Consider the following 26,741-nt stretch of genomic DNA (forward strand, 5'->3'; position numbering starts at 1 on the left):
GCACGTCTCACACTTCCTTTGAGCTATTGCAATTCTGCTTTGCTTATAGAGCACAGCACCTTCTCGGATGAGGGCACGACATGCTGGGCGATCCACTGCCAGTGTCCCCCATGTCCCACAATTGATTCCAAGGTTCTCCAGAGAGAACTTCTGACCTCCAGGTGAATTCTTGCCTTCTATGAGCTCTCCACAAAATAGTCTTTTAGGCTATATGTTTACATTTGGCATTCAAGCAACGTGGCCAACCCATTGGAGCTGCATGCTCTGTAGTAGAATGCTTGGTTAAGTCAGCTTGAGAAAGAACCTTAGCATCTGGTCTTTGGGCCATGCAATGAGAAGCAAGGAGAAGCCAGCCCAAGAGTGTGCCATGTCAGGCAGTGCTTATAGACACCAGATGGGAGTGGAGGGCAGAAGCCAGAGGCTTTCAGGCTGTGGTTTCACATGACCTTCAATGTCCTCACCAACTCTGAATCTCCCTGAACACTTGCCATACTTGGAGGATAAAGAACTTCCCTAATATCCAGACCTCCCAAGACTTGAGAGAAGAGATTCTGCCATTACTAGTAGAAGGTTTTGTATATAATATGAATTTAACAAGTACTTATTGACCTGATTCCACTGGTATTCTTCTTGATGAAGAGTACTGGGTTTTTATAGTGGCCATGGGTACTGCAGAAATCTCTTATCCCAGCTCTACGAGGCTGTTTACTCCACCCTGAGTTTGGCAGAGTAGAGAGACCCGCTAGCCATCTTGCTTTTTGTTTCTAAATACCACATACAGGCAATTGTTTCTTTTTCCCTTAGTAACAATATTCCAGGTGCTGCCTCTCTAGGACTGCCCTTGGCTGCTTCTTGTCTCTATCCTCACTGCTCACGTGAGTGTTGAATCAGGAAGCACAACAGCAGGTGGTTTATAATAACCAAAATAGTGGAAATAGGCCCTAGTTAATCATCTTGAACCAAATATAGTAAAACTTTAGTAATCTAGCTAAGCTCAGGCTGGTTGAATATTAAAAAAAAAGTTTAAATTATAAAATATTTTTTAAGAAATGCAATTGTAAGTCTTTGAATAGCAAAGTCTTACCAATTTATTGATATATTGATGATATTGATATAATAATGATATTTTATAATTATAATTTTTACTCCAACTGTAAAACAGGAGGCATTTTTAAAAATCCTTGCTAATTCCAATAGGAATTAGCTTTGTGAAAATGCCACTTAACCTCTGTGTGTCTCAATTTTGTGAGGCATAAAATATGGGTAGTAATGTCAACCTCACATGTTTGTATATAGAAAGCTTCATATTTTAAAGCCTCTATAAATGTCAATTACCATTATTGTTGTAAGAAAAGCACTCCATTTCCCTGAAGGCTATGTATTAAAATGCAAATAAATGGGAATAAGATGTCCTTAAAATAGTGTTGTTGGGATCAAATGAGATAATATATTTGAAAGTATATTGAGAAACTGTAAAGCATTATACCAAGTCATAATTAATGGATTCAAATTAATAATGCATTTGCATTTATATACTTTTTATTTTAAAATGAAATGCTATAACAAAAACTATGTCATAAATGTTTATTATCTGTCTTTTGGGGAAGAAAGTAAAAATATTAATGCTCAACAAGCATTCTTGTACTTCCTTTTCTCCATGGTGCTGCTCAGGTAAGGGGACAAATGGAGTCGCATTCAAAGGAGTTAGAACATGTTCATGGTTTACTGGATGGGGCTGAGCGGAAGCTGCTGGACCGTCAGGAAAAACTCCTTTCTTGCCAAGGGAAATACCAAGACAAATCCCAAACTGTCCAGAAGCTCCGGAATCAGGTGCTTAGTGAAATTGCTGGGGATATCTCAAGAAACATGTGTAAAGAAATTTTGGAAATAAATTCACCAGTTGAGGGCACTCATGTCAGGATTTTGGAGCTTATCATTCTAAAGTGTCTACTTGTCAATTAGATATTATATTTTTCCATAGGCTCTTTATTTAAAATTCTCATTTGCCTATGGAAACAGTAAATTAGTATCATTTATTAATTGTAGCTATTAAGATGTTTTAACTTGTAAATTGTCAGGCTTGAGGAAATTATGATGGTGTAAGAGCAGAACTTTGATCTTGGTCTAAATTTGTATTAGAAGTAAAGTTTTTCAAAAAAAATTAAAAAAAGAAGTAAAGTTTTTATTAATCTAAAGTTCTTTAGCAAATAATTAAATGTTTTAATTTTTATAATAATATAATGATTAATAGATCAGTTTATAAATTTTGTTTCATCCTTTAGCATTATTATTATATATTTCTCAAAGGGCTGATGTAGTAACAGTCCAACTTTATTAAATTTTTGTGACATTATTTGAAGGTTATATTGATTATTTTCCAAATATAATTGAAAAATCTGAACTATTTTTTAAAACACACAAAAATATATCATTTAATTATTTGAATTAAAATGTCAAAGAAAAATTTTTTAATTATTATTTTTTCTTTTGTGAGGCAGTTGAGATTAAATGACTTGCCCAGAGTCACACAGCTGGGAAATGCTAAAAAGAGTCTGATGCCAGATTTGAACTGAGGTCCTCCTGACTCCAAGTCAGTGCTTTAACCACTGTACCATCCAACTGCCCTCTCCCCAATTTTCTTAAAAGCAAATTTCATTATGTAAAACTGATAATAGAACTAGATCAGGTGAATAGTTGTAAGCACAGTCCAAACTATTTAAATTTGTCCTGGTAAATAAATGGATGATTTATAGCATTGTTGTAAATCTTTTCTAGATGGCAGGACAAGGGGATGGGTAGCTTCTGGCTGATAATTGAATTGTTTGGAATTTATCCTTTGACCCGTTAGAAAAAAGATGATATTAGTAAAAAATAGAAATTTCAAACAACGAAATGTTTTTAGTTCCATATTCTCATGAAGCACCTGAAAAGCAGTGTGAGGTGGTAGACAAAATATTGGGCTGGGAGTTGGGAAAGAATCATTGACCCAAAAATCTGTGACACTGGGCAAATCATTTATTCTTTATGAGACAAAGCTTCCTCATTTGTCTTATGGTATTATTCACATTTTTCACTACTGAATATCACAAGATGGTTATGAGGAATTGTCCTGTAGACTTGAAGGCATTGTTGTAATATGAGCTATCATCTACATCATAACAACATAATATTGTAGAAGGAATGAGGGAAAGGGAATAGGCATTTATGTCGTACTTACTGTTTACGAGGCATTTCACTGAACATAAATAATACTGTAGTATTATTTGACTTGATTCTCACAGTAATCTTGAAAGATAGGTTATTATCTCCATTTTGTAGCTGAGGAAACTGAAGCTGCAAGACTAATAAAATCATCCTAACTGAACATAGTGTTCCTTGTGGTTTAATGGAGATAAAGTATGGTGGGATCATCACCTTTTTCTTTGCGGAAATTGTACCTGTCAGCATGGCCCAATTGCATTAACATTTTGGTAACATTGCTAACTGAAGTCACTTGCAGGCTAGATTTAAATTCATATCTTCCTGACCCCAAACCCAGTGTTCTCCCCACTGTGCTAGCAGTAGCCTCAGAGAGCTAAGTGACATAAGACCTGAACTGGAGAGTAACTATTTTATTAATTGCACAAACTCTTTCTCAGAAGCATTCGTTTCCTGATCTGTGATGTTGGGATAATACTATTTTACTTCATATGGATATTTTGAAACTTTTTGTGAAATAGATTGAACTGCCAAGAAGTTGATGAGAAAAATAAGTTAAGTTAAATTATGGGTTTCTCCCCTTTTTTTTAGATTAATGATAATCAGAGTCGTTTGAAAACATTCTCTTTGGAAGAGGAAAATAATTCCAAATTAAAATGTGAAAACCTTAAACAGTAAGTATGAAATTGATTTGTAATCAGGTTTTAATTTTTAATCAGTTGTATTTGTACTCTAATTACAAAAATTTGTTTTCTTAAAAAAAAAAAAAAAGAAAATTAGAACAGGTGGATGCAGAAAATGAAAAGCTTGAAAGGAAGGTGGAAAGCCAAGAAGAGTACCTGAAGAAGAACAAATTCAAATTTAAAGAAAAATCTGCAGAGTACAATACCTTGGCCCGGCAGCTGGAAGTTGCTTTAGAAGAAGGAAAACAAAAGGTATAGATTCCCTTTCAGTGTATTGTTCTGCTGATGACAAGGTGATGGACACAGTTCTATTCCTCCGTTTTTCCTACTACACACTAGGCCACCCTGGGAGTGCACTTGGGCCAGAGTTGTAGGTGGCAAAGGGATGCACGAGAAGGGAAAACACAATAGCAGAATCTGGAGCATGTTCATGGAGCTCTCTCATTGGTCACTATGCCAGAATTATAGGGGGCGCTAATTGTATCTATATTGACTGACCCTGCGCACCCATTAGTGAAGTTTTTTCTCTGATATAGTATTATATGACAGTCAGTATAATTTCAGAGTTGGAGGGGGTCTTGGTGTCCATCTATTCCAATCAAGATCTGAAAGGAATCTGCCTTTCCAGCATTTCAGGACCTGGTAGCTTCTCTTCTATCTTCTCTTCTGCATACTGAGCGTCTTCTGTGCCTTCAATCAGGCTTCATGTAACTTGTCCCAAGCTCCGTCATCATCCTGGTGGTAGTCCTCTGAAACCCTGCAAGTTCTTCACTGTGGTGCCCAGAGCTGGATACGATGCTCCAGACGTGTCTAGCAAGGGAAACATGGTGGGATAAGCTGAACCTATCAGCCCAATTGTGTTAGCTTGTTTACCGCTACTTTGGTAACAAAGGAATTTGGAAAATTTTGTACTGGTTTAGGCTTTTTTTTTTTTATTCCCCCCCCATTAATGTTTAAACATTTTTGTAAATAATTGATTAAAGGTTATGTAGTTATACAGCAATTTAAAAATAAACTGACAGTATCTGTCAGCTGAAAAGAATTGCTTAATATGCCAATATTGCCATCTAGCGGCAACCTCTCTGATTACAGACATGAGCCTCTGCAGTCTCCTATAGGAGTGTTTAGTTAATTCAATAATATAATAACCAGCATTTATAGAGTACTTTAAGATTTGCATAGTGCTGTAGAAATATTATTTACTTTTATCCTCAAAACAACTCCGGGAAGTAGATGCTATTATTTTTCCCATTTTACAGATTGAGGCAGAAGTTACATAGCTAGCAATTATCTAAAGCAGCATTTGAACTCAGATCTTCCTGACTTCAGGTTCAGTGCTCCATTCCCTATCTTACTTTGCTACCTCTAGTTCTTCATTAAAAAATGTCACAGATATTGTTATATTCTAAAAAAAACTATTGCTGGTATCAGATCAGAAATAAGCTTGCTAATGTGAGATCTGTGTTTTAAATTTATTATTTTTTAATATTAATTTTAAAAATAATTTTGAGTTACAAATTTTCTTCTCTCCTGCCTCTTGCCCACCCATTGTGAAGGCAAACAATGTGATATCAATTATACATCTGAAATCATGCAAAACATATTAACATGTTAGCTAGCATATTCCAGTGACTCTCTGATCTCATTGATTCAGGAATTTCTTCCAGCAATGCTAATTACAGCTCATCCAGGCCTGCCCATCCTATGGTGTTTTCATCTGTGTTTTCTGAAAATTTCTGCATAGTTTGAACCCATAGTGAGCCAGAAGAATCTTTGTTTTCTCCTGACATTCTCCTGACATACTAGTGCCATTTGATCAGTCCATTTTTTCTTGCATTAAGTTCTTATATGAGATGTCCCTGTTAGTGTAAATTATGAATCCTATGAAGTGGTTCACATTATTCAAGTTCACGCTGCCTACTTCCAATGGGGTACACCTAATGACTGTATTTCAACTATATTATAATCATGAATAGTATGAATTTGAATAATGCAAATGTTTCATGGAGTTTGTTATTTGCACTAATCAGAACTTATTAAATGTCAGAAATTTAAAATTCGAACATATAGTTCAGAATATTTAGAAAATAATTCAATTAGTTGAAAGTTCATATCATAAGTCTAATTAAAATTATTTGATTATAAAAGTTCATCTGTTCCCCCACAAGTTCAATTGTCAAGTTGTATAATTAGAAAAGTTTCCTTGCATAAATGGAGTTTAAAATGTGTTTAAAACATTTACAAATAAACATTTGTGAAAGGGAAATGAAGTGTTTACTTGTATCTATTCTGTATCTAGTTTTTTGTTAAATATCTTGAGGTATAAAAGTAAAATGATATGGTTCCAGTCCACAGCTAGCTTATAATCTCAACAGCAGTATATACTGGAGTTATTATTCAAGGAAAATAATATTTATCTGACTTGTTAGCTAATATTTCTTTGTACTTTCTCCCACTAAGAGAAATCATTTAACTTCATCATCTTGAGATATAATGAATAGCGATGAAAACAACAAACAGGGCTTTTAAATTGTTAGTAAGCAAACATAAATACATATCTATAGTTATTTTCTTTTACTATCAAAATTTCAGGTTTCAGAAGAAATAGAGAAAATGACATCCAGAGAGCAGGCTTTACAAACAAAAATATTAGACCTGGAAAGTGAGATTAGGAAAAAAAATGAAGAACAAAACCAGCTTGTTTGCATATTAAATACTGTGAGTATAGCATGTTTTCATTTCTTATTGTAGAAAATTAATAAGCTTTTTAATTATCTATACACAATTTACCTAAATATTTAGCAGAATAATGTATTTGAAAAGAGTATAGCTAACAATATGACAAAAAGTAATATGCAATATCAAGTTTTTGCTTAAGTGTCTGTGCTGTACTTTCTCCTCTTTGCTTTCTCAGGAATATCCATTATACTTTCCATGAGTCTGTTCTGGGCTTTTCCCTGAATATTGCTTTTTTTATGGTAATCACTTCATGATACTTATAAACTTAAAATAATTAATTCCATGTCATTAGTTTTTTAAAAACAGTGCAAAGTTGAAGATATTCAATTACTACATGAGCAAGGTAGCCCAATATGCCTCGAGTAAGCATGTTAAATTTTAGATATTTTGATTTGTTTTCGTTTTATATAGGTATCTAGATTAGGACACATAGTTTGCCTTTGTTTTTGCCATGAAATAATAATATCACACTAGTCTATTCAGTTCTTTTTTAAATAGTTCATATGAGGTCCTTTTATAACTATTACTGTGCATGACTAACTTAACTGAAAACAAGTGGATTTGGAGATGACATAGAAAATGCTATTGCACTATTTTCTTCTAGGAACCAGAAAATCACTGAAACTGTAGAATCACAGAAATTTAGAGGTGGAAAGTACCTCGGAGTCTATCTAGTTCAACCAAAACCTGGAAAGGAATCCTCAACCTAACCTGCCTGATTAGTGGTTCTCCAGCTTCTACTAGAAGACTTCAAATTAGGGGTATCCCCTGGCCTCTTAACAGGAGTTCCAGCCACTAGTTGTTAGCTAGTTCTTTCTACTGACATCAAGACAAAATTTACCTCTTTGCGACTCCTTCCCTTTGGTGTTCTGCCTTCTGAATGTAACCAAAATAGTTTATTCATAAACAAAATAGTTTATTTATAGTAATGCTTCAAACACTTGAAAACATTTGTCATGTTTTTCCTGTCACTTCTCTAGGTTAAGCAAACCATTTCCTGGTGGGGTTTGGATTCTAGGCCCTTTGTCAGCATGTTGCTCTTTTCTAGGTTCTCTCTAACTTATTGCTGTCCTTCCTATACCATGAGGCCTGTAATGGAAGGCAGTACTCCAGACATAGTCTGAGCAGAGTATCAAAGGACCATGCCCTTCACTATTTTTAGAAGATTTGTCTCTTCACACAATCCCCAAGATTGCATTATCTCCATGGACTTCCATAACACAATTGCTAAATTATATTGAACTTAAAATCCTCTTTAACTACCAGATCTTTTTCAGACAAACTACTCTCTACTCCTATTTTTAAAACTGTAGTTGATTTTTTGAACCCAAGTTTTATATTTATCCCTATTTAATTGTATTCTATTCAATTCATATAGGGTAATAGATTCCCAAGATCTCAACTCTGTCATTCAGTGTGTTAGGAATCTTTTCCAAGTTTGCATCATCTACAGATTTAATTAGTATGGCCTCTGTGTTGTTGTCCAAATTATTTATAAATAAAAATGTTAAACAGAATAGGGCCAGACATGAAATCTTGCTATTAGAGAGATTTCTCTTTAAGTTGACATGAATCATAAATTAATATTTTGGGGAGTTTAACCATTCAGCCAGCTCTGATTCCATCTAATTTTGTCTTCATCTAGGGTACTATTTTTCATCTTTCTCACAAGAAGATTTTTGTTAAGATCTAGGGAAACTATATCTACAGCACACAGCAGGCACTTAATAAATATTTATTGATTGATTTCCATGATCTTCCAATTTTATAACCTATGGGAAAAATAATAATCTATCATGACCTGTTCTTGATGAAGACATACTGGTTTTTGTAATAATCATTTCCTTTTCTAGGTGTTTACCAAACATTAATGATCTACTCTCAAATTTTAGTAGGAATAAAGTAAAAACTCATTGACTTCCAATTAGCAGAGGCTAATATCTTCTCTTTTTTGAAAATTGGGAGAATTGCTTTTTTTCCAGTCTTAATCACATTCAGGTATCCCTGGAAGTGCCTTCTTTCATAGTCACACTTGAAGATGTAGTTGATCTCTGAGCTATTCTCACTTGCTTATCTTGAATATGAATTCTTTTTCTGGTCACTTATTCCTCTAGGCCATTCAAACACCAAATGAAAATTGGACTGCTCCTCCTTCCCATCTAACTATATAAAGTCATCCTGGTCCTTTCTCTAATTGTCCCTACAAGCCCTTTTTGTCAATGTCTTTGTTTTTAGCTCTTTCTTATTCTGAATACTATCTAGTAGTGGAAAAATAATGTTGCTCCTTCCCTTCCTTTTTCCTTCCAGAGTGAAAAGATGAAAAATTGAAAAGTTAAAAAATTAAATGATATTCAGGATTTGCCATTAAGTCATCAACAAATATAGTAATAAAATTTTCATCATGACCAAGGTTACATCATTTTGGATTGTTTTAACATTGCTCTCCTAAATTTTAAACTTATTTTAATTGCTATTAATTTGATTTTCTAGTTACTATGTTAAATAATAAAGATTAGTTTTTTTATAAATGAAGCTGCTAAAATAAAATAGAAAATATGATATAAACTAAGTGATGTCTTCTTTTTTTTTTCCTAGGCTCTATAAACATTTTATGATGCTAAAACATTTTATATTTATTTCATCATTTGTTATGGATCAAACGTCTAGATATGCTTAAAAATTGCTTAAAAGATTGTGCATGTCTCTTATTTCTCACTCTGGTAGACACATAGCAGACTACCAATAATTGCTTGCTTGACACTATTTCTTATCTCTTTGAAGGCAGAAATTGTAGTTATTAATGTAGATATTATCTATGTACAGTGTTTTACATTCAGTAGGTCATTATGTAGTTATTAATGATTTGATCATTCAATAATTAAATGCTAACTACTTACTGATAACAACAGTCATGAACATAGGACAATTGAGCTATGAGAATTAAAAGATGGTGGTTTTTCCCAATAGCTCTAACAAGAACGTGAACCTCTGTGAACCTACTTTGAGCCTTCTTGTCAGAAGATTAAAGCAGAGAAATTTCTTGGCCTGATTTTCCTAAATAGGCCCTTATATGCTATGACCACAGAACAGGAGAAAGCCCAGGAGCCAAATGAGATTTTTTGTTTGTTTGTTTGTTTTATGCATAGCAATGTTGCTTTTATGGGTTATCTCTTAGTCACTATTGTGCCCTTAGCTTCACTAAGGTCATAGGCCAAGAGCCCACAATGGATGCAATGACAACTCTTGTCCAAAGGCCATTGACCATTGGGTTCTTGATCTGACCCAAGCCCTTGACTGTATTGGTGTCAGAGGTAGCTGGACTCTGGTTATCTCTAGGATCCTGAAATTTGCTTTTCTGTGATAGAAGGATTTATGGATGAAGTATTTCATCTACAAGGAAGGAGTTATTTTAGTGAATGTGAGATCCAGCAAACCATTAGAATTATTACCATTTTTTAATCTTTCTGTGGAATCTTAAGTGGTTGGATTGTGGAAAAGCCACTTTATAATGCATAAGTAAATGGGACTTGATTTCATAAACATTTATTGATCACTTGATAAGTTCTAGAAGAAAGGGGATTTCCCTATTGTCATTTATAGGACACTTTAAGATTTGATAAATGCCTCTGTCACCCTCATTTTATAGATGAGGAAGTTGAGGGTGGGAGTAAAATTACTTGCCCAGAGTCACACAGCTAGTGAGCTATTAAGTGCCAGTGCAGGATTTGAAAATAAAAACTTAACATTTAGCAGTTCCTGCAACTTGTCCTTGCTCTGAAGTACATTCAGTAATCACAAGTAGTAAATCCATGGTAGATAGTACAAAAAATAGTTCTTTGATCAAGAATGAAGGACAATTTTCATTTTAAAATTTCTCTTATGAAATGAAGTTAGTAAAAAGAAAAGTCTTAATGTTTAAGAATAAATAACTAAAATAAATGTGGAATTTTATTATTTTGCTCTTATAAAAATAAAGACTTTGAAGAAGACTGGTTCTGACAATGTATAAATTATATTAAATATTAATAATACTATGTTAGATAATGTGGCAGACCCTATTTATAATGCCAGTGTCAGAGAACAAAAATTAAATCTCTCTTTTTGAACATCCAGGGGATAGCCAACCTATCTTTTAATTTCATTTTGGGAATGTAACTAGAACCCAGGTGTGGCTGCGTCTTTGTTTTGATGAATCCTGTTATAGTGGGATATACGTGTACAGATTATAACAAGCTTAATAAGAAATAAGTCAAATAACATGGCAGATTTGAAAGTCTATTCTCTCCCTCTTCTCTTCCCCTCCCCCCAAAACAGTAATATTTTGCTATTGTTGCTTTGTATTTTTTGGTATAAATTGTGTCACTAATGCATTTTTCACTTTTTTATTTAGAAGGAACAACGCCAAGAAATTTGTTTGAAAGAGATACAACATAACCTTGAAAAGACAGAGAATCAAAATGAAAGCATACTGAATTATGTACAATTTCTTAAAAATTCTTATGTAACCATGTTTGGATAAAATAATTTCTATTTTATTCCATTCCAGTTTGTCTTTTGATTTTTTACTAAGGATCCCAAAATGACCATTATGCACCAATAGCAAGACCATGCACATAGTATTGGAGGGTAATTGATGATTCAGGTAACACTGGATAAAGCAAGATTGCTGTAATCATTTTTCATGATTGGAGAATACCTGATGAAATACTTTTGGCTTCTAATGTTTTGGTTATAGTAAAAAAAAAAAAAAAAAAGAAAGAAAGAAAAAAAAGAAAGCTGAATCATTATTTCATAAATACTCAATTCCTTTTCAGGCCCTTTCCCTCTCCCCCCCCCCCCCAATTGTAATGATTCTAGGCCTAGTCTGTTACATACACCTTGAAAATACATAAATGGTATAAATTATAATGCTGAATATCTTGATAACAAAAAAGGAAATATTTGTCTAGATTTTGGTTTTTGGTGGTTGTAGTATCATATATAATTCCCAAACCAGTGCATTTTGACATTTTTGTTTGTACAAGTGCTAAAAAAGTCAACATAATCTCTTTTAAAATATACTAACTTTGGATTGTATTTAGTTAGAGACTAGTGATAACAATTGACACATTGTATTGAAGTCCATTCTTTATGGAGATCAGACATTAGCCACAGACATTATCATTTTTTTTGGAAGGAGGAAGAAAATCTTTCTCAAAGGTACCTGCTCATATGTAGCTAAAGGAGAACTTGCATCCAGGTCTTCTAGCTTGAAATGCCAATGTTCTTTCTGCTTGTCTGTCCTACCTATGTTATAAAATCATTTATTAAGTGCTGGCTTTCATTGAGCATATTTCCACAGTTCAGTAGAACTTGTTTTTTCCATAATTTTATTTGATGCCTTTCATCCTGTGAACAATATTATACTCTTAAAATCTGATTTATTGGGACTAATGATGTTATTTGTTACAATGGGGACAGTTCACATGTTCATACAGGGAATTAAGCCCATAGTAGTCACTTTATCCTGTAAGAAACAAAGAAATCTGAATTCTTAAGTGTGGGGAATTAGAATGATGTTATTTAGATTTAATGGTGACAGTGCCTTTCAACCTATTTCCTCATTTTGCCAAAACAGGTTTGTGATCCACCATAGAATTATGGAGCTACTCCTAAATCTGTCATTATTAATGACTGTGATACATGACTAAATGCTTTCTCTAACCGACCTCCCCTATGTTCTTACAAAATTTTTGGCCTAATTTTCTCTTGTAACCCCAAAACTCCTAGAATATGCAAAGACATATTACCTGAAGCAAATTTGCATTTTTGCAAAAGTAAAGAAGACATTGTCAGCTACAATCTTAGTTAACCCCCATTAGGGGAATAGAAAACTTAAAAATTGTGATATGTAGGCTAAAAAAAGCGTGATTCCTTACATTTGCTTGTTTCATAATATCTAAAATAAAACCCCAAACCAGACTTTAGTGAAAATCATTTCCTAGAAGAAAAAAATTAACGAAAATTCCATGTGTCTATTTGGAATAAAAAATATTCTCCTTTTAGGCTACTCTTGCTGAGAAAATAGAAATTTCTATCCAAAATGTAACTTAATATTTCTAGTTCATTATCCAGACTAGCTGTGGTGATTTCAAATGACAGTGCCAGGAAGAAAAAAAGTATGTTATTAAAAGCCTTGCATATTTTTTTCCTTAGGATTTCAACAAAGATTTTATTTGTAACATTTGAAAACAAGTTTTTTCTTGCTTTTGAGAATGCCATAGTTTTCTTCTTGTATTGGTGTGAGTTAAGTCCAAATCGATGCCAATGTCAGTATGGTAGAATAAGTTCCACAGAGGTTGGACTCCAGAGAAATATGGGTTTGTATCTTGACTCTGACATTTACTCGCTGTGTGACCTGTAGGTGGTGGACCTAAAACCACCAAAAAACTTCTAAGTCTGTTTCCCATATATGCATTACTTACTGATGGAATTCTGGTAGGGAAAGTGCCTTGTAAACTCTGTAGAACAATAATTGTGAGTGATTTGTATATGTCTCTTATCAGCATAAAGCTTTTGAAGTTGAATGAGTTATTTTGGCAATGTTCTTTTAGAATTTTCCAAGCAACAATTTTCAAACAACAAATGCTGGATGAGCATTTGTTCAGGTATGGTATAGTGGAGATTGTTGTTCAGTACAGTTTGGACTTGCTTCTGTCCTGGGTTTCCTGATTGGTGGCAGTTCTACATATGTAGCATGACCCTGACTCTAGCATGGAGCTCTGCAACTGTCTTCATGCATGTTTCCTTATTCTAACTTCCATCTTGGTCCTGGCACTCCATCTCCTACTCTGTGAATCCTCTCTATCTAGTCTGACCCACTATATACTACTGTTTGCCATCAGCATGTTTTTCCTTCTTGCCTCTTTCTCTCCCATCACCTCTCCTATCCACACAACCTTTATATCAGATGGGTCTTTATACCAGATACTCTGGGTCAAATCAACATTATTATTTCTAGAAAGAAAGTGTCAGTTGTCCTATGTTCCACTATTATCTCTCCAACTTTCTAGACCACAACAGGCCTTCCTGCCTCTCCTTTATATGTGCTGTGTTTCCCAATTAGAATGTAAGCTCCTGGAGAGATGGGGAATTAATTCTTTTTTTATGTACTTAAAACAGTTCTAGACACAGAGTAAACATTTAACCAATTTTTTTCATCCATTTATTCATTCATAGCCCCTACAGTATCTAAGAACTCTGAAAGTAATTCTTTTGTTATTTGATTTTGTGAACCCTGAAACCCTTAATATCTACAAATTTCATCATATCTTCTGATTCTTCCATCAGGCATAGCAATTTGTATTGGTATGTGGAATATCCATGCTGATGGATTCTTAAAGCCTTCATAATAGGAATCTGTCAACTTAGCTGTTATCCTTGACTCCAGATACTTCAGTGGATCTCATTGCTGTAATTTCTTTCTAATCATGCTAGCTACCATCCATGTCTTCTCATCTTATATGATCCATTTATATCTTGCCATCAGTCTAGGGGACATAGATCCCCAAATGTTGAAGCCCTCTTGAAATGATTCTATTAAAATTTCATGAATACCATGATAGCATTGGTTATCTGATAGTGGTTGTTAATCCTTTTACTTCATTACCAACCCACATTTTTTTTTTTCAACACATCTCTTGTGTTACATCTTTTATATTATCTGAGAGTTTGTGGATCTTTATGCTTATATCCATGACAAGTCATAACACTAAAAAACTCTATGTAGCAAAGTTCAGTAGATCAAGATTGAAGGGAAATTGAAATTAAAACTATTACTTCTGAAACCCTACTCTAGAGTCTACCAATTGATACCCAGTGAAAGGTAAGCTTGTTAGTGTGAGGGACGGGTCCAGACGGGTCCAGAACTTTATTTTAAATTTCAACTTTAAATGACTGTTAAGTAATTAAATTTATATTTACATTTATATAAATATACAAATTTATATTTAAATTTCAACTTTAAATTACTGTTAAGTAATTAAAATATTGGAGTTAAATATTGTGAGTTAAAATACTGGAAAATGATTCATATGTCGTTAGATAGAGGTAGTTTCTATAACAATGCATTGGAAATGAGTATTTCCATCACTGTATCAGGTAGGGAGGGGGCAGAAATCCCTGTGAGTGTCCTCCCACATGGATAAAACCATCAAAACTGTTCTGACATAAATAATGGATGTGAGCATAAGGAAGTTTCTTGTCTGTGGTTGATAAGATAAATTGAGACGTAAAACTAGGTCAGTAAAAATATAATAGAGCGAATGCATGAGCTCAGCAACAAGTATCTAGCTGGAGTAGGGTAGGATGAGCAAAGTAAGAAATGGCTTCCTCCATGTTTCCTGCAATACACCTGATTTTTTCTAGCATCCTTAGCATAGAAGAGTGAGTAGCTATACACAAAACCAAAGAATCAGCCCTTGACACTTGCCCCCTTGGTTTTTATTTCTCTTACTGAGCCTGGGAGGAGATCCTGTTTCTTAAGAAAACCTCTTTTCATTAACTCTGCTGCCATCACTCTTTCACATTCCTTTCCTTAGGCCATCCAAATCTCCTGCCTATCCCCACACTGTGTTATATTTCCTTGCCTTGGGAGAAGGGTAGAAATTCAAAATACCAAAAGGCCTCCCACATGTGAAGAAAGCAGAATCTATCCCCCTACTCCTTAGGGCTGTTGCATAAATAATTTTTTTTTAATTGAACTTGGTTCATTCACAGTTTTGCTGCTTCAAAGAATGTAATATACTTTCTTAGTGAAATAATGATACTCTTATATGAAATTTCACAGTTTATAGTTAAACATACATCCATAGCTATACCACTTTTTTTTCCTTTCCCTCATCTTTCCAAAAGAATATCTTAATATTATGATAGATTCTTATAGGCGCTCTCTCCCAATTAGGCAAATATCAAGGTATCCTCACTGTATCATCCTATGTAACTCTTTTTCACATCCTCTCAAATATTTTTACAGAGGGTCTATCCTATCAGCTGCAGATTTTCTGCTAGACCCATTGATAGCCTTCATATGTCAAGAGCATGCCTTGAAATGTAAATGATAAAGTGCCTATTATTTAGTCTTTTTGCTACACAATCCACCTTGTTTTTTGATCATGTACCGCATATCATAATGCAGATTATAATTTTCTTTCGTGTTAATTCTATGTGGTTACTTGTGTTCACTGAATACTTTTATGGCAACAACAGCAACTTTAATTCTTCAGAGATGGCTGTATTCCATGGCATAACCATAGTATTTGAGTCAACATTTGTAAAGTGCTTATTACACTGCTCAATGTGTTTTTGAAAGATTGAATGTTCCCTTCCATCTTTTATACATATGTGGATGTTCACACAATAATTTTGTAGCAATGAGAAAATAGGTATATAGGTCAATAATAACTGTTCTCTTAATTGTCTTTTTTAATGGTGATACTGGTTTTGATTTTTTTCCTGTATGTCTGTCCATCTCTTCCCTTCTTTCAGCCATCCTGAAAATTGTGTACTTAAAATTTATATCCCCTCCAAAAAGAAATCTCTGTGTTAGGCACAACTGTGCTTCCTGTCACATTTTTCTCAAATATTAGCTTCTACTTCCTCAAATGTTAAAAGTCCAATTCTGCTGGCTCCACTGCCATTGATGGTGAAAACAATTTGTTAGAAATTCTGACAAATTATTTACATTTTGGGTTTGCTATTTCCCAGTGTCCTCCTTAAATAATCTTAGAATCATCCATGAGCTTTCTCATACTCATCTTGCTGATTTATGGGGCATTATTGCTAATCAGCTTCCCCTATTCTCTTCAATAAATTTCGCAAACTTTTTTTGGTTCTAATTTCACTGTATCTGCTGCTTTATCTGTCAAGGAGAAATAAAGTGTTAGTTGGTTGATGCATGGTTATGGTAGTTGATGGGGATGGCCTTATCGTGGCAACAATACAAATTGGGGCTTGACTTATTAAAGTGATGGAGAAGATGTTAATATAGAATAAAGTAGGTCCTGGTATACATTTTATTCCTTCAGAGGAAAACAGAGGCTGTTAAACATTTACTAGCATTCCTCTTAATATAGGTAAAGTTGAATGAAAGAGAGAAGCTAAGGCATCTGCTTAAGGCCTTAGTAGACATTTCAGTAGTTACAGAAGCAAAATGCCCTTTTGTTTGTGAGCATCATATGTTGCTTCAGCTGTTTTTAGTTACCCCACTTTGGAACGTTTGGTCTGACAAACATTTCAGGAAGAATTCAAAGAGACTAACTGAAAGGAATTGAGTAAAGTTAAATAGGAAGTTGGTCTTTCTCATAGTCATCTTGTGTCTATGAGAATGTCATAGTATCACTGACATTTATTTTAATGGCAAGGAAGACTGGGTCTCATGATTAAAAAGTAAGTTGGTTTAGCTGCCCCCTTAGTTCAGAACACTTTTGTAGTTCTCCTAGATCTTTCTTGTTTTGTCTAGGAATGATAGATCTGTGTTAGGACTAATTATTTTATAACCTTTTGTTTTCTTTCTGGATGAGGAGTTTTAAGAAGCTGTCAGTAGATGTGCTTGATGGAGAGAAAGCTAGTCTCAACTCTTGGAAGACCAGGGTTCAAAAACCTTGCTTGTGACACATATACTGTCTGTGTGAATGTTGGGAAGGCATCACATCACTGGGCCCTTAATGAGTTGTAGAGTCTTTACTTGCTTTATTCCTCAACTGAGAATTATCTGTACAAATAAAATTATATAGAACTACCTATTTATCAAATGTTAGAAAATCACTCCTTTATCCTTTTATTTATTCATTCTAAATTTCATTTATTTAATCTTAGTTTAAGAACTGCACTATCTTCTCATTTTTTTTCATTCACACATTTATACATTTAATTATTCAATCTTGTATTCAGTCAGTTATTTTAGGAAGGAGTTTCTCAAACTTTTATGAATCAAACTATAATAAATGAATAGATACTGGTTAGCAGTGGAAGTATTTGAAGCTAATATTAATCACAACAGTTACCCCATCTGAAATCATATAAAATACTTATATATCTGTTTCTTCATTGTTTAATTTTGCAAAAAAAATATTTTTGTGAAATTTCACGCAACATTTGGGCAATCCTTATCATATTTATCTTTTGTTAAAGCTTTTTACTTTTAAAACATTGACCCTTAAATAGCCTTGTGTTCAGATTTTCCCCTCCTTTCCCCCACCCCCTTTTCTAGATGGCAAGCAATCCAATATATGTTATATATGTTAAATTCTCTTGTTGCACAAGAAAAAAATGGATCAAAAAGGAAAGAAAATGAGTAAGAAAACAAAATGCAAGCGAACAACAAAAAGAGTGAGAATGTTATGTTGTGATCCACATTCAGTATCCATAGGCCTCTCTCTGAGTGTATATGGCTCTCTACATCACAGTATTATTGGAATTGGCATCAATCATCTCATTGTTGGAAAGAGCCACGTCCATCTGAATTGATCATCCTATAATCTTGTTGCTATATATAATGATCTGGTTTTGCTCATTTCACTTAGCATCAATTCATGTAAGTCTCTCCAGGCCTCTCTGAAATCATCCTGCTGGTCATTTCTTACAGAACAATAATATTCCATAATATTCATATACCGTAACTTGTTCAGCCAATTTCCAACTTATGGGCATTCATTCAGTTTCCAGTTCCTTGCCACTACAAAGAGGGCTGCTACAAACAATTTTGCCCATGTGGGTCTCTTTCCTTCCTTTAAGATCTCTTTGGGATATAAGCCCAGTAGAAACACTGCTGGGTCAAAGGGTATGAACAATTTGATAACCTTTGGTCATAGTTCCAAATTGCTCTTCAGAATGGTTCAGAATTCACCAGCAATGTATTAGTGTCCCAGTTTTTCCACATCCCCTCCAACATTCGTCATTATATTTTCCTATTCTCTTAGCCAATCTCAGAGGTGTGTAGTGGTATCTCAGAGTTAATATTTAATTTTTAAAGAATAAGGAACCCTATATAAACCTTTTTTTCCCTCTAATATTGCAAGTTTTTTCATTCATTTAAAATTTACATGTAATATTGGATTACTTGTGAGCTAGAAGAAAGGATGGGGGGAAGGGAGGGAGAAAAAAATTTGGGACACAAGGTTTTGTAAGGGTGAATGTTGAAAACTATGCATATGTTTTTAAAATAGAAAACTTTAAAAATACATCTTTTTGTTTCATTTTCCCCATATTAATTTAGTGAAAAGAAAAAAAAAAACTATGTGAACACAAAATATTGAAGGTATCGCACATTTTGTTGTTCTCATTACCTTGCAATAAAAATACTAATGCTTAAAAAAATCTACATATAGTTTTAATGGGATCCGTTCTAACTAAAGAAAGTGAAAGTATAATTTATTAGGACATTTTAGATAATTTACTAATTTTAATGTAGCCCCTTTAAGGTCATACATTCTATCTGATTCTTAGAGTAGTTTTTATTTATCCAGCAACCAAGTCTATAATGTTAATCATTTCCTCACCAAAACTTCAATTATGCCAAGCACTTTTTAATTATCCTCCAACCCACAAGTCTATTCTTAGCAGAAAGTCTGACTTCAGGAAAGGCAGTATTCTCCATCCACTGTGGCAGAAATCGACTTACCACTTTGCAGCCCCACCCACAAGGAGACTTCTCTGAATTAAAAGCTACCAAATTCAATGTGTATTTTTAACTTCAATTAAAGTCATGTTTGGCATAAAAATGGAACACATTTTTTTGAAGCACAAAAAATTCTAGGTTGGGATTTCATGTTATTTTCAGAATTTAGTTTATTCTATGAATCATCTTTTTTTGAATTTCCGGGAAATCTGTGGCACCTATCAGTTATTTTGTTCTAGAAGAGGAAATATTTAGGCAGCTTTCCTTTTTTCCATATTAGTAATGTTTAAAAAATGTTATATTGTTAGTGATTCTATAACACCCTCCAAATTATTTTCTATTTAGCATGGATCTAATTTGTGATTAATTATCTGTTTATAGCTTGAGAACTAGGACTATTTTCTTTCTTTCATATCCCCAAGGACTAATACTATGTCCAGGACACTGTAGAATCTTACTTAATGCTTGTTGAATTGAGTTTGAAGGTAAACATTCTGAAACCAAAGAAGTAGACAGGATATGGACAAAAAGCTACAGAAGTGAAATGTGACTGAAACCAATTTCTTATCCAGGCAGAAATAGAAATCTAAATCCTTAGTTTAAGAGAAAAAATAAACTTAGAGGAATTACTTTGTGGTTTTATAAACTATTTGTATTTTACCAATGACTAATGAAGATAGCATATTAAATAGTATTAAGAAATGTTAGTAAAATTTACTCATAAAAACTAAAACTCTGCACCTTAATGCAGAGAGTTTCCCCCCACCCCCTCCATACACATACTAGTATGTAATATTTAACTCAAATCAAGAAACATTTTAAGTGTCTTTTTGCAAGACCCTGTGCCAGGACCTGGCTTTCTTTCAGATTACAGAGTAATCAAGATAAATTATTCCAGATTTCATATGAGAAAAAAAATTTCTGATTTTATTAGTACCAAAAAAAGAAAAAAAAAAAAAAGGCAACCAGGAAAACAACCACCATCAAGCTATACTCTTGCCTGCTCTCTCATTTATATACAATTCTCTGTATCTAATCAATCTATCCATACAAGTGAATGGCGTCCCTTGTATTGGGTATTGGGGAGAAGAAGATTTACATAAGCAATAGTTTACAGTGAAGTGCATCATTGCTGTTTTGCAGAAGAATAGATGATCACGTTGTGCTCATTTGTTGAAAAAACATTTGGTAGAAAATTGCTGTTTGTCCTTTATTCTCAGTGAGAACCAAGACTTCAGAGAGGAGATGCTGTGACATGCAGATAAACTGGATTTAAGTGAGAGAGGGCTGTTCGAGGTCACCTGCATCATTTCCCCCTCTAGAGCCATTTAGGTCCAGTGGCCAAATGAAGCTCACAATCTTTCTTGACCAGGTGTGGTGTTGGACTTGAAGTTAGAAAGGCCTGCATTCATATCCTTCCTTGGACTCTTACAAGCAGTGTAACTTTGGGAACATCTTTGAGTCTTCTGAGTTTTCTATTCAGTAAATTGAAGGAGTTGCACCAGATGGCCCCTTCTAGCTCAAAATATCTGATCTTATGATCCCTGTGGAAAAGTCTAAATGGACACAGAGCCTGGGAGTTATATATCATGCCCTTTTGGGAAGAGAGAAAGCTATTGGAGGATCTGCATTGTTGGGTAATATTTCCCTCTGCAATGAGTTTTTTTATAAATTAATTTTATTAATTTTAATTCATATCTTTTTTTTTTTTCATCTATATTTCCCCCTATATTCCTCCCCACTCAGAGGAGTGATGAGAGGCAGCTTTTTATATGTTATCTCTTGTTTGGGGTCACACATGTTCTTTTACAACCTTGTTTGTAAAATAGGAAAACTATCTTTAATTCCTAGTTTTGATCCCTAAAAGATTCAATCAGAAAGTTACTGTATTATATATAATTATAGGGGAACCACTGGAATAATAGTGAATTTATTTTACACTCTGTTTTATTGCTCCATGCAGTGGCTGGCATTGGAAAACGTGTTTTCCTGCATTTTTAAATTTTTTTAACTGGTCATTTGAATTTTTTGAGTCCTTACTAAAGACAAGATAATTTTGATTATATACAAGATCGAAGTTTTTGCCATTGAAAACAGAAAACTACATGGCTGAGGATACCAAATTCAACTGGCTGGAAGGCTGCCGTAGGAACATTTCATGATTTTGTAATCTGTAGTTTAAGCTCTCTAACTTAATGAAGAATGGAAAGCACATAGAACTGGAATCTTTGTTCTAAACCAAGGGATCTTAATTTATTGTGTCATGGATTTTTTGGGCAGTTTGATAAAACAAATCACAAAGGATTATAAATTAAGTGAATTGAAATACAGTGATCAAAAATAAGAATTAAAAAAATTAAGTTCACAGACTCCAGGTTAAGAGCTGTTACCCAATATTAAAACTCCTGAGTTAATTTCCTTTTGTACCAGGTTTTCTATCTCCCTATAGATAAGAGTAGGGGAGGAAGAATAGAAACTTTTTTTTAATTAAAGTTTTTTGTTTTCAAACGATATGCATGGGTAATTTTTCAAACATTATTCCTTGCAAAACCTTGTGTTCCAATTTTCCTTCCCTTCCCCTCACTCCCTCCCCTAGATGGCAAGTTATATATGCATACATATTTATACAATTAGATTTCTGTATAGGAAAAATCAAAAAGGGAAAAAATGAGAAAATAAAATGAAGTCAAACAACAAAAAGTGAAAATGCTATGTTGTGATCCACACTCAGTTCCCACGTTCTCTCTCTGGGTGTGGATGGCTCTCTTCATCACAAGACCATTGGAACTCGCATCAATCATCTCATTGTTGAAAAGATGATCAATCAGAATTAATCACCATATAACCTTGCTATTTTTGTGTACAATGATCTCCTGGATCATTTCACTTAGTATCAGTTCATGTAAGAATCTTCAGGCCTTTGAAATCATCCTGCTGATAGTTATTGAATAATAATATTCCATAACATTCATATACCATAACTTATTCAGCCATTCTCCAACTGATGGGCATCCACTCACGTTCCATTTTCTTGCCACTATGAAAAGGACTGCCATAAATATTTTTGCACATGTGGGTCCCTTTCCCTTCTATAAGATCTCTTTGGGATATAAGCCCAGTAGAAACACTGCTGGGTCAAAGGGTATGCACAATTTGATAACCCTTTGGATAGTTCCAAATTGCTCTTCAGAATGGTTGAAGTAGTTCACAACTCCACCAACAATGTGTTAATGTCCCAATTTTCCCACATCCCTTCCAACATTCATCATTATCTTTTCCTGTCCTCTTAGCCAATCTGAGAGGTATGTAGTGGTACCTCAGAGTTGTCTTAATTTGCATTTTGGAGACTAGAAACTTTAGGAGAAGATCTAGCTCTTAGGTAGGCCCAGTACCAACAAGGTCAAAATTGTTTGCTGTTCACCTTTACCCCCATTAATGGAACTTGGTGAAAAGTGTTCCTCATCCAAAGTGCCTTTCACAACAACCTTTGGTGGCCATCAAGGGCAAAGTGCCCTTTAAAGATTCCTTTTCAACAAAGTGTTGAAATCATTTGACAAATCATTCAGGATTTCTTGATAGATGTAATAAAGAATTCTCCAAAAAATTGCACATGTTTAACATATGTTGGATTACTTGCTATCTAGGGAAGGCGGTAGAGGAAAGGAGGGAGAAAATTTTGGAACACAAGGTTTTGCAAGAGTGAATGTTGAAAACTATCTTGCATGTATTCTGAAAATAAAAAAAACTATTAAAATTCTTCACCTCTGTCAATAAACATCAGGTATGGCATAAAATAAAATATAGATGTATCAAAAACCACTACTACCACCAACTGCACTTAAAAAATTTGTAACAAGCATGTGATAGGGTCTTGAGGACTATAGTATCATTTTCTTTTCTGATATTTAAAGTTCTTCCTTTGTCTTTAAAATCTTTCTCTGCTTTTAACACATGTTTTGGACTTCAGATTATTGTAAATTCAAATAGTTAATTAAAAAACAACACGGTAACATCAAACAGCAACGGGCTATTTTCCCATGATCATATTTCCTAAGGGTGAGGCAAGGAGATAATTTAACTGCTTTCTTATGACATTATTCTTTGACTTTTGCCCATATGGCCAAGACATTTTCACCAGGGTACAAACCATACTCTCAACACCTTCATGCAATTGGTTTCACTTATTTTTAATAAGACTGAGCATGTAAAATGCTCCATCAACTGGTTTCCTCCTGCTCTTGGATAATACCAAACCCAACCCAATGCAACTAAACACATACTCTTGTCTTTCCCTGTTCACTCAAAATAGGAGATTCACGTTCAAGTAAGAGGTTCAAGAGAAGAGTTGACTTCTAAGATCCTTTTCAGTTCTGAAACTGGATGGAGATTCTTTGGAGTAGGAGTCAACCAAGATGTGCCATGTCAGGGAAATGCAGGAAAAAACCAAAACAGAATGGAGTATTTATCCATATAAAATGCTTCAAAGAGGTCAAGGAGAGATAATTAGATTCCAAGATCAGGAGATCATTTACGACTTTTGAGAAAATGGTGGTAGTGGTAGAATAACCATATTTTGAGAATTTGGAGAATTAGTAAGACGGTGTATTAAACAAGGTTGGCAGTGAAAGAATTGGGGAGGGGAAAAGGAATTACAGTAGCTTAAGAAAGTAACAGGAATAAAAAATGTTTTTTTGTATGCTTTTTTAAAATTAAATTTTATTATATTTTGTTTTGCTACAAAATACTTCTCAACAAATACATTTTAACAAAGTTAAACAAATACCAGATATTACTGATTATTAACAGAAAAGAGGAATATGTTTTTAAAATTTAATAGCATGTTACTAAAGCTATCAACTTTTAGATAAAAAGGCCTCTCAGTGGTGAATTGATATAATTGCTCTCATTGTTATTACTTTTTCTTTTGATTCTTCTTTATCACTTCTTGCAAGTATTTCCATAATTCTCTGAAATTCTTAATATTTTCCATTTTTTCCCCTGGGGCAATTGGGGTTAAGTGACTTGCTCAGGGTCACACAGCTAGGAAGTGTTAAGTGTCTGAGGTCACTTTTAAACTCAGGTCTTTCTGACTTCAGGGCTGGTGCTCTATCCACTGTACCATTTAGCTGCCCCATATTTTCTATTCTTTAAGAAGATATGTCAGTTACTTTTATTATCTACCCATAGCCTTTTCAAAAAACTTTCAGATCTTTTATAATGCTTGCTAACTGAATGAAAGAGAAGTAATACCCCATGGTGCTTTAATTTTCATTTATCTGTTTATTAATAATTTTGAACATTTTAGATGGTCATTGCTAATTTATATTTCTTCTTTGAAAAATTGGACCTTTGACTTTTTATTTACTGGGAGAATATTTCTTAAACACACACACACATAAGCCAGCTACACATATACACATAGAATGTCAGATTTTTATCAGAGAAATTTAATGCAAAGATTTTTCTATTTTTAATTGATTTTAACTGAATTGTTTTTGATTTTGAAAAAGCTTTTAAATTTTGTAAACTGAAAATTCAAAAGAGAAGATTCATAGAGCGTGACTTTGGAAGAGACAGAGTAAGAGGGAGCATGGATACAACTTTGTCTCAAAAAATATTCTGAAACAGGAGGGAACAAAGAAAACATGAAAAAACATATACCATATCCTATATCAACATAATTGATTTTTATGAATTATTTTATTATGTACTTAATTTGTGTTCAATCATTTCAGTCATGTCTGATTTTTTGTGACACCATTTGAGGTTTTCTTGATAAATATACTAGAGCAGTTTCCCATTTCCTTCTCTGTTTCATTTTATATTTAAGGAAACTGAGGCAAACAGGGTTAAGTGATTTCCCAGGTTCATATAACTAATTAGCCTTATTCAGACTCAGGAAGATAAATCTTTTTTAATTCAGACTTGAAATTCTGTTGACTGCACCACTTAGATGCCCCTATATAATAACTCTTTAACAAAAACCAAATAACCACTAAAAAATAAAAAAGTAAAACTTCAAATAAACTCTTAGCATTTAAAAAGGTAGAACTAAATGTTTCAAGTTTCTATTCAATCTAACACATAGCCACCACATTAACTCATAATTAATAGTTACTATTATTTGATCATGTCTGTGAAACTTTAATGACCCATATGAATATAAGATGAAATACAAATGCCTGAATCTGGCATTTGAAGCCCTATACAATTTGGCTCTTGTCTACCTTCAAAACATTTCATATTATTCCACTTTCCTTCCTGGGCATTCTGTAGCTAAACTGGCCTAATAGTGATTTCCTCAAACTCAATATTTGATTGATTATTTGAATACAATTACACAAGCTGCTTCCTATGCTTAGAATATGTACTCCCTCCTTGCCTCTGCCTTTTCAAAGGTTCTCTTGCAGAAAGCCTGTTTAATTTTTCTTCTTGTAACCATAGGTCTTCATTGTACCTGGATAGTAGACATTGAATAAAGTTTACTAACTTCCTTCAAACTTTAGTTCAGGCCTATATGAAATTTCTCCTGATCGCTACAGATGCTTGGGCTCTCTCTTAAACTATTTGTATTTTATTATCGGTTTGTATATGTTTGCATGTGTATACATACATATATATATATATATATATATATACATGCATATATGCATGCTATTTACATGTATGTAGATGGATCAATGGATGAATGGATAGATGGATAGATAGATAGATTTTCCTAATAGAATGTAAACTAATTGAGGGCAGGGATAGTTTTGTTTTTCTCTTTATAGTTTTATAAGTACATTGTTTTGCATGTGGTAGGGGCTTAACAAATTTTTGTAGAATTGAACTGAAAGAAAGGTTCAGAGAACAACACAGATTGATATCAAGAATCTTGAGATCATAATAGGATCCAAAGAAGATTTAGTGGGAGGTATGGAAGGCAAAGAAATTGTTAAGAATTCAGAGTTCAAAGTCTTAATTTACTTTGATGTGATGCTTTAAGGGTTGCAAAAAACTATCTCATCTTATTCTAATAGTAACACTGTGAGATAAATGCTATTTTTAGAAGGAAGGGAATAAGCATTTATATAGCACTACTATATGTCAGGTGTTTTTTCCCCAATTTATTTATTTTAAAATAAAATAACTTTTTATTTTCAAAATATATGTAAAGATATTTTTCAACATTCATCCTTCCAAAACCTCGTGTTCCAAATTTTTCTTGCTTCCTCCCTTCCACTCCCTTCCCTAGACAGCAAGTAATTAATTGTATACTTCTTCTATACATGTTTCCACATTTATCATGCTGCACAAGAAAAGTCAGATCAAAAAGGAAAAAAAATGAGTAAGAAAACAAAAAGGCGTCTCCCCTCCTACAAATATTATCTCTTTTGATTGTTACAGCGACCCTGGGAGGTTAGGACTATTATTTTTTCCCATTTTACATTTGAGGAAACTGAATCAGGTGTTGTGACTTTTCC

At 33.7% G+C, this 26,741-nt stretch overlaps 1 protein-coding gene across 12 annotated transcripts in view; it reads left to right on the forward strand.

Moving 5' to 3' along the window:
• The window catches only part of ODF2L (outer dense fiber of sperm tails 2 like), a 36,793-nt gene extending 25,633 nt beyond the window's left edge, over positions 1–11,160 (forward strand). For all 12 annotated transcript variants that reach the window (XM_074266329.1, XM_074266339.1, XM_074266330.1 and 9 more), the window contains 5 exons: positions 1,672–1,830; positions 3,790–3,872; positions 3,971–4,133; positions 6,474–6,599; positions 11,011–11,160. In XM_074266329.1, coding sequence (XP_074122430.1) covers positions 1,672–1,830; positions 3,790–3,872; positions 3,971–4,133; positions 6,474–6,599; positions 11,011–11,139 — 660 coding nt within the window. In that variant the 3' untranslated portion in view covers positions 11,140–11,160. The remainder of the gene's footprint in view (positions 1–1,671; positions 1,831–3,789; positions 3,873–3,970; positions 4,134–6,473; positions 6,600–11,010) is intronic.
• The last annotated feature ends 15,581 nt before the right edge of the window (positions 11,161–26,741 follow it).

Source organism: Sminthopsis crassicaudata, chromosome 4 (genome assembly GCF_048593235.1).
Source record: "Sminthopsis crassicaudata isolate SCR6 chromosome 4, ASM4859323v1, whole genome shotgun sequence".
In the NCBI taxonomy this organism is placed as follows: domain Eukaryota; kingdom Metazoa; phylum Chordata; class Mammalia; order Dasyuromorphia; family Dasyuridae; genus Sminthopsis; species Sminthopsis crassicaudata.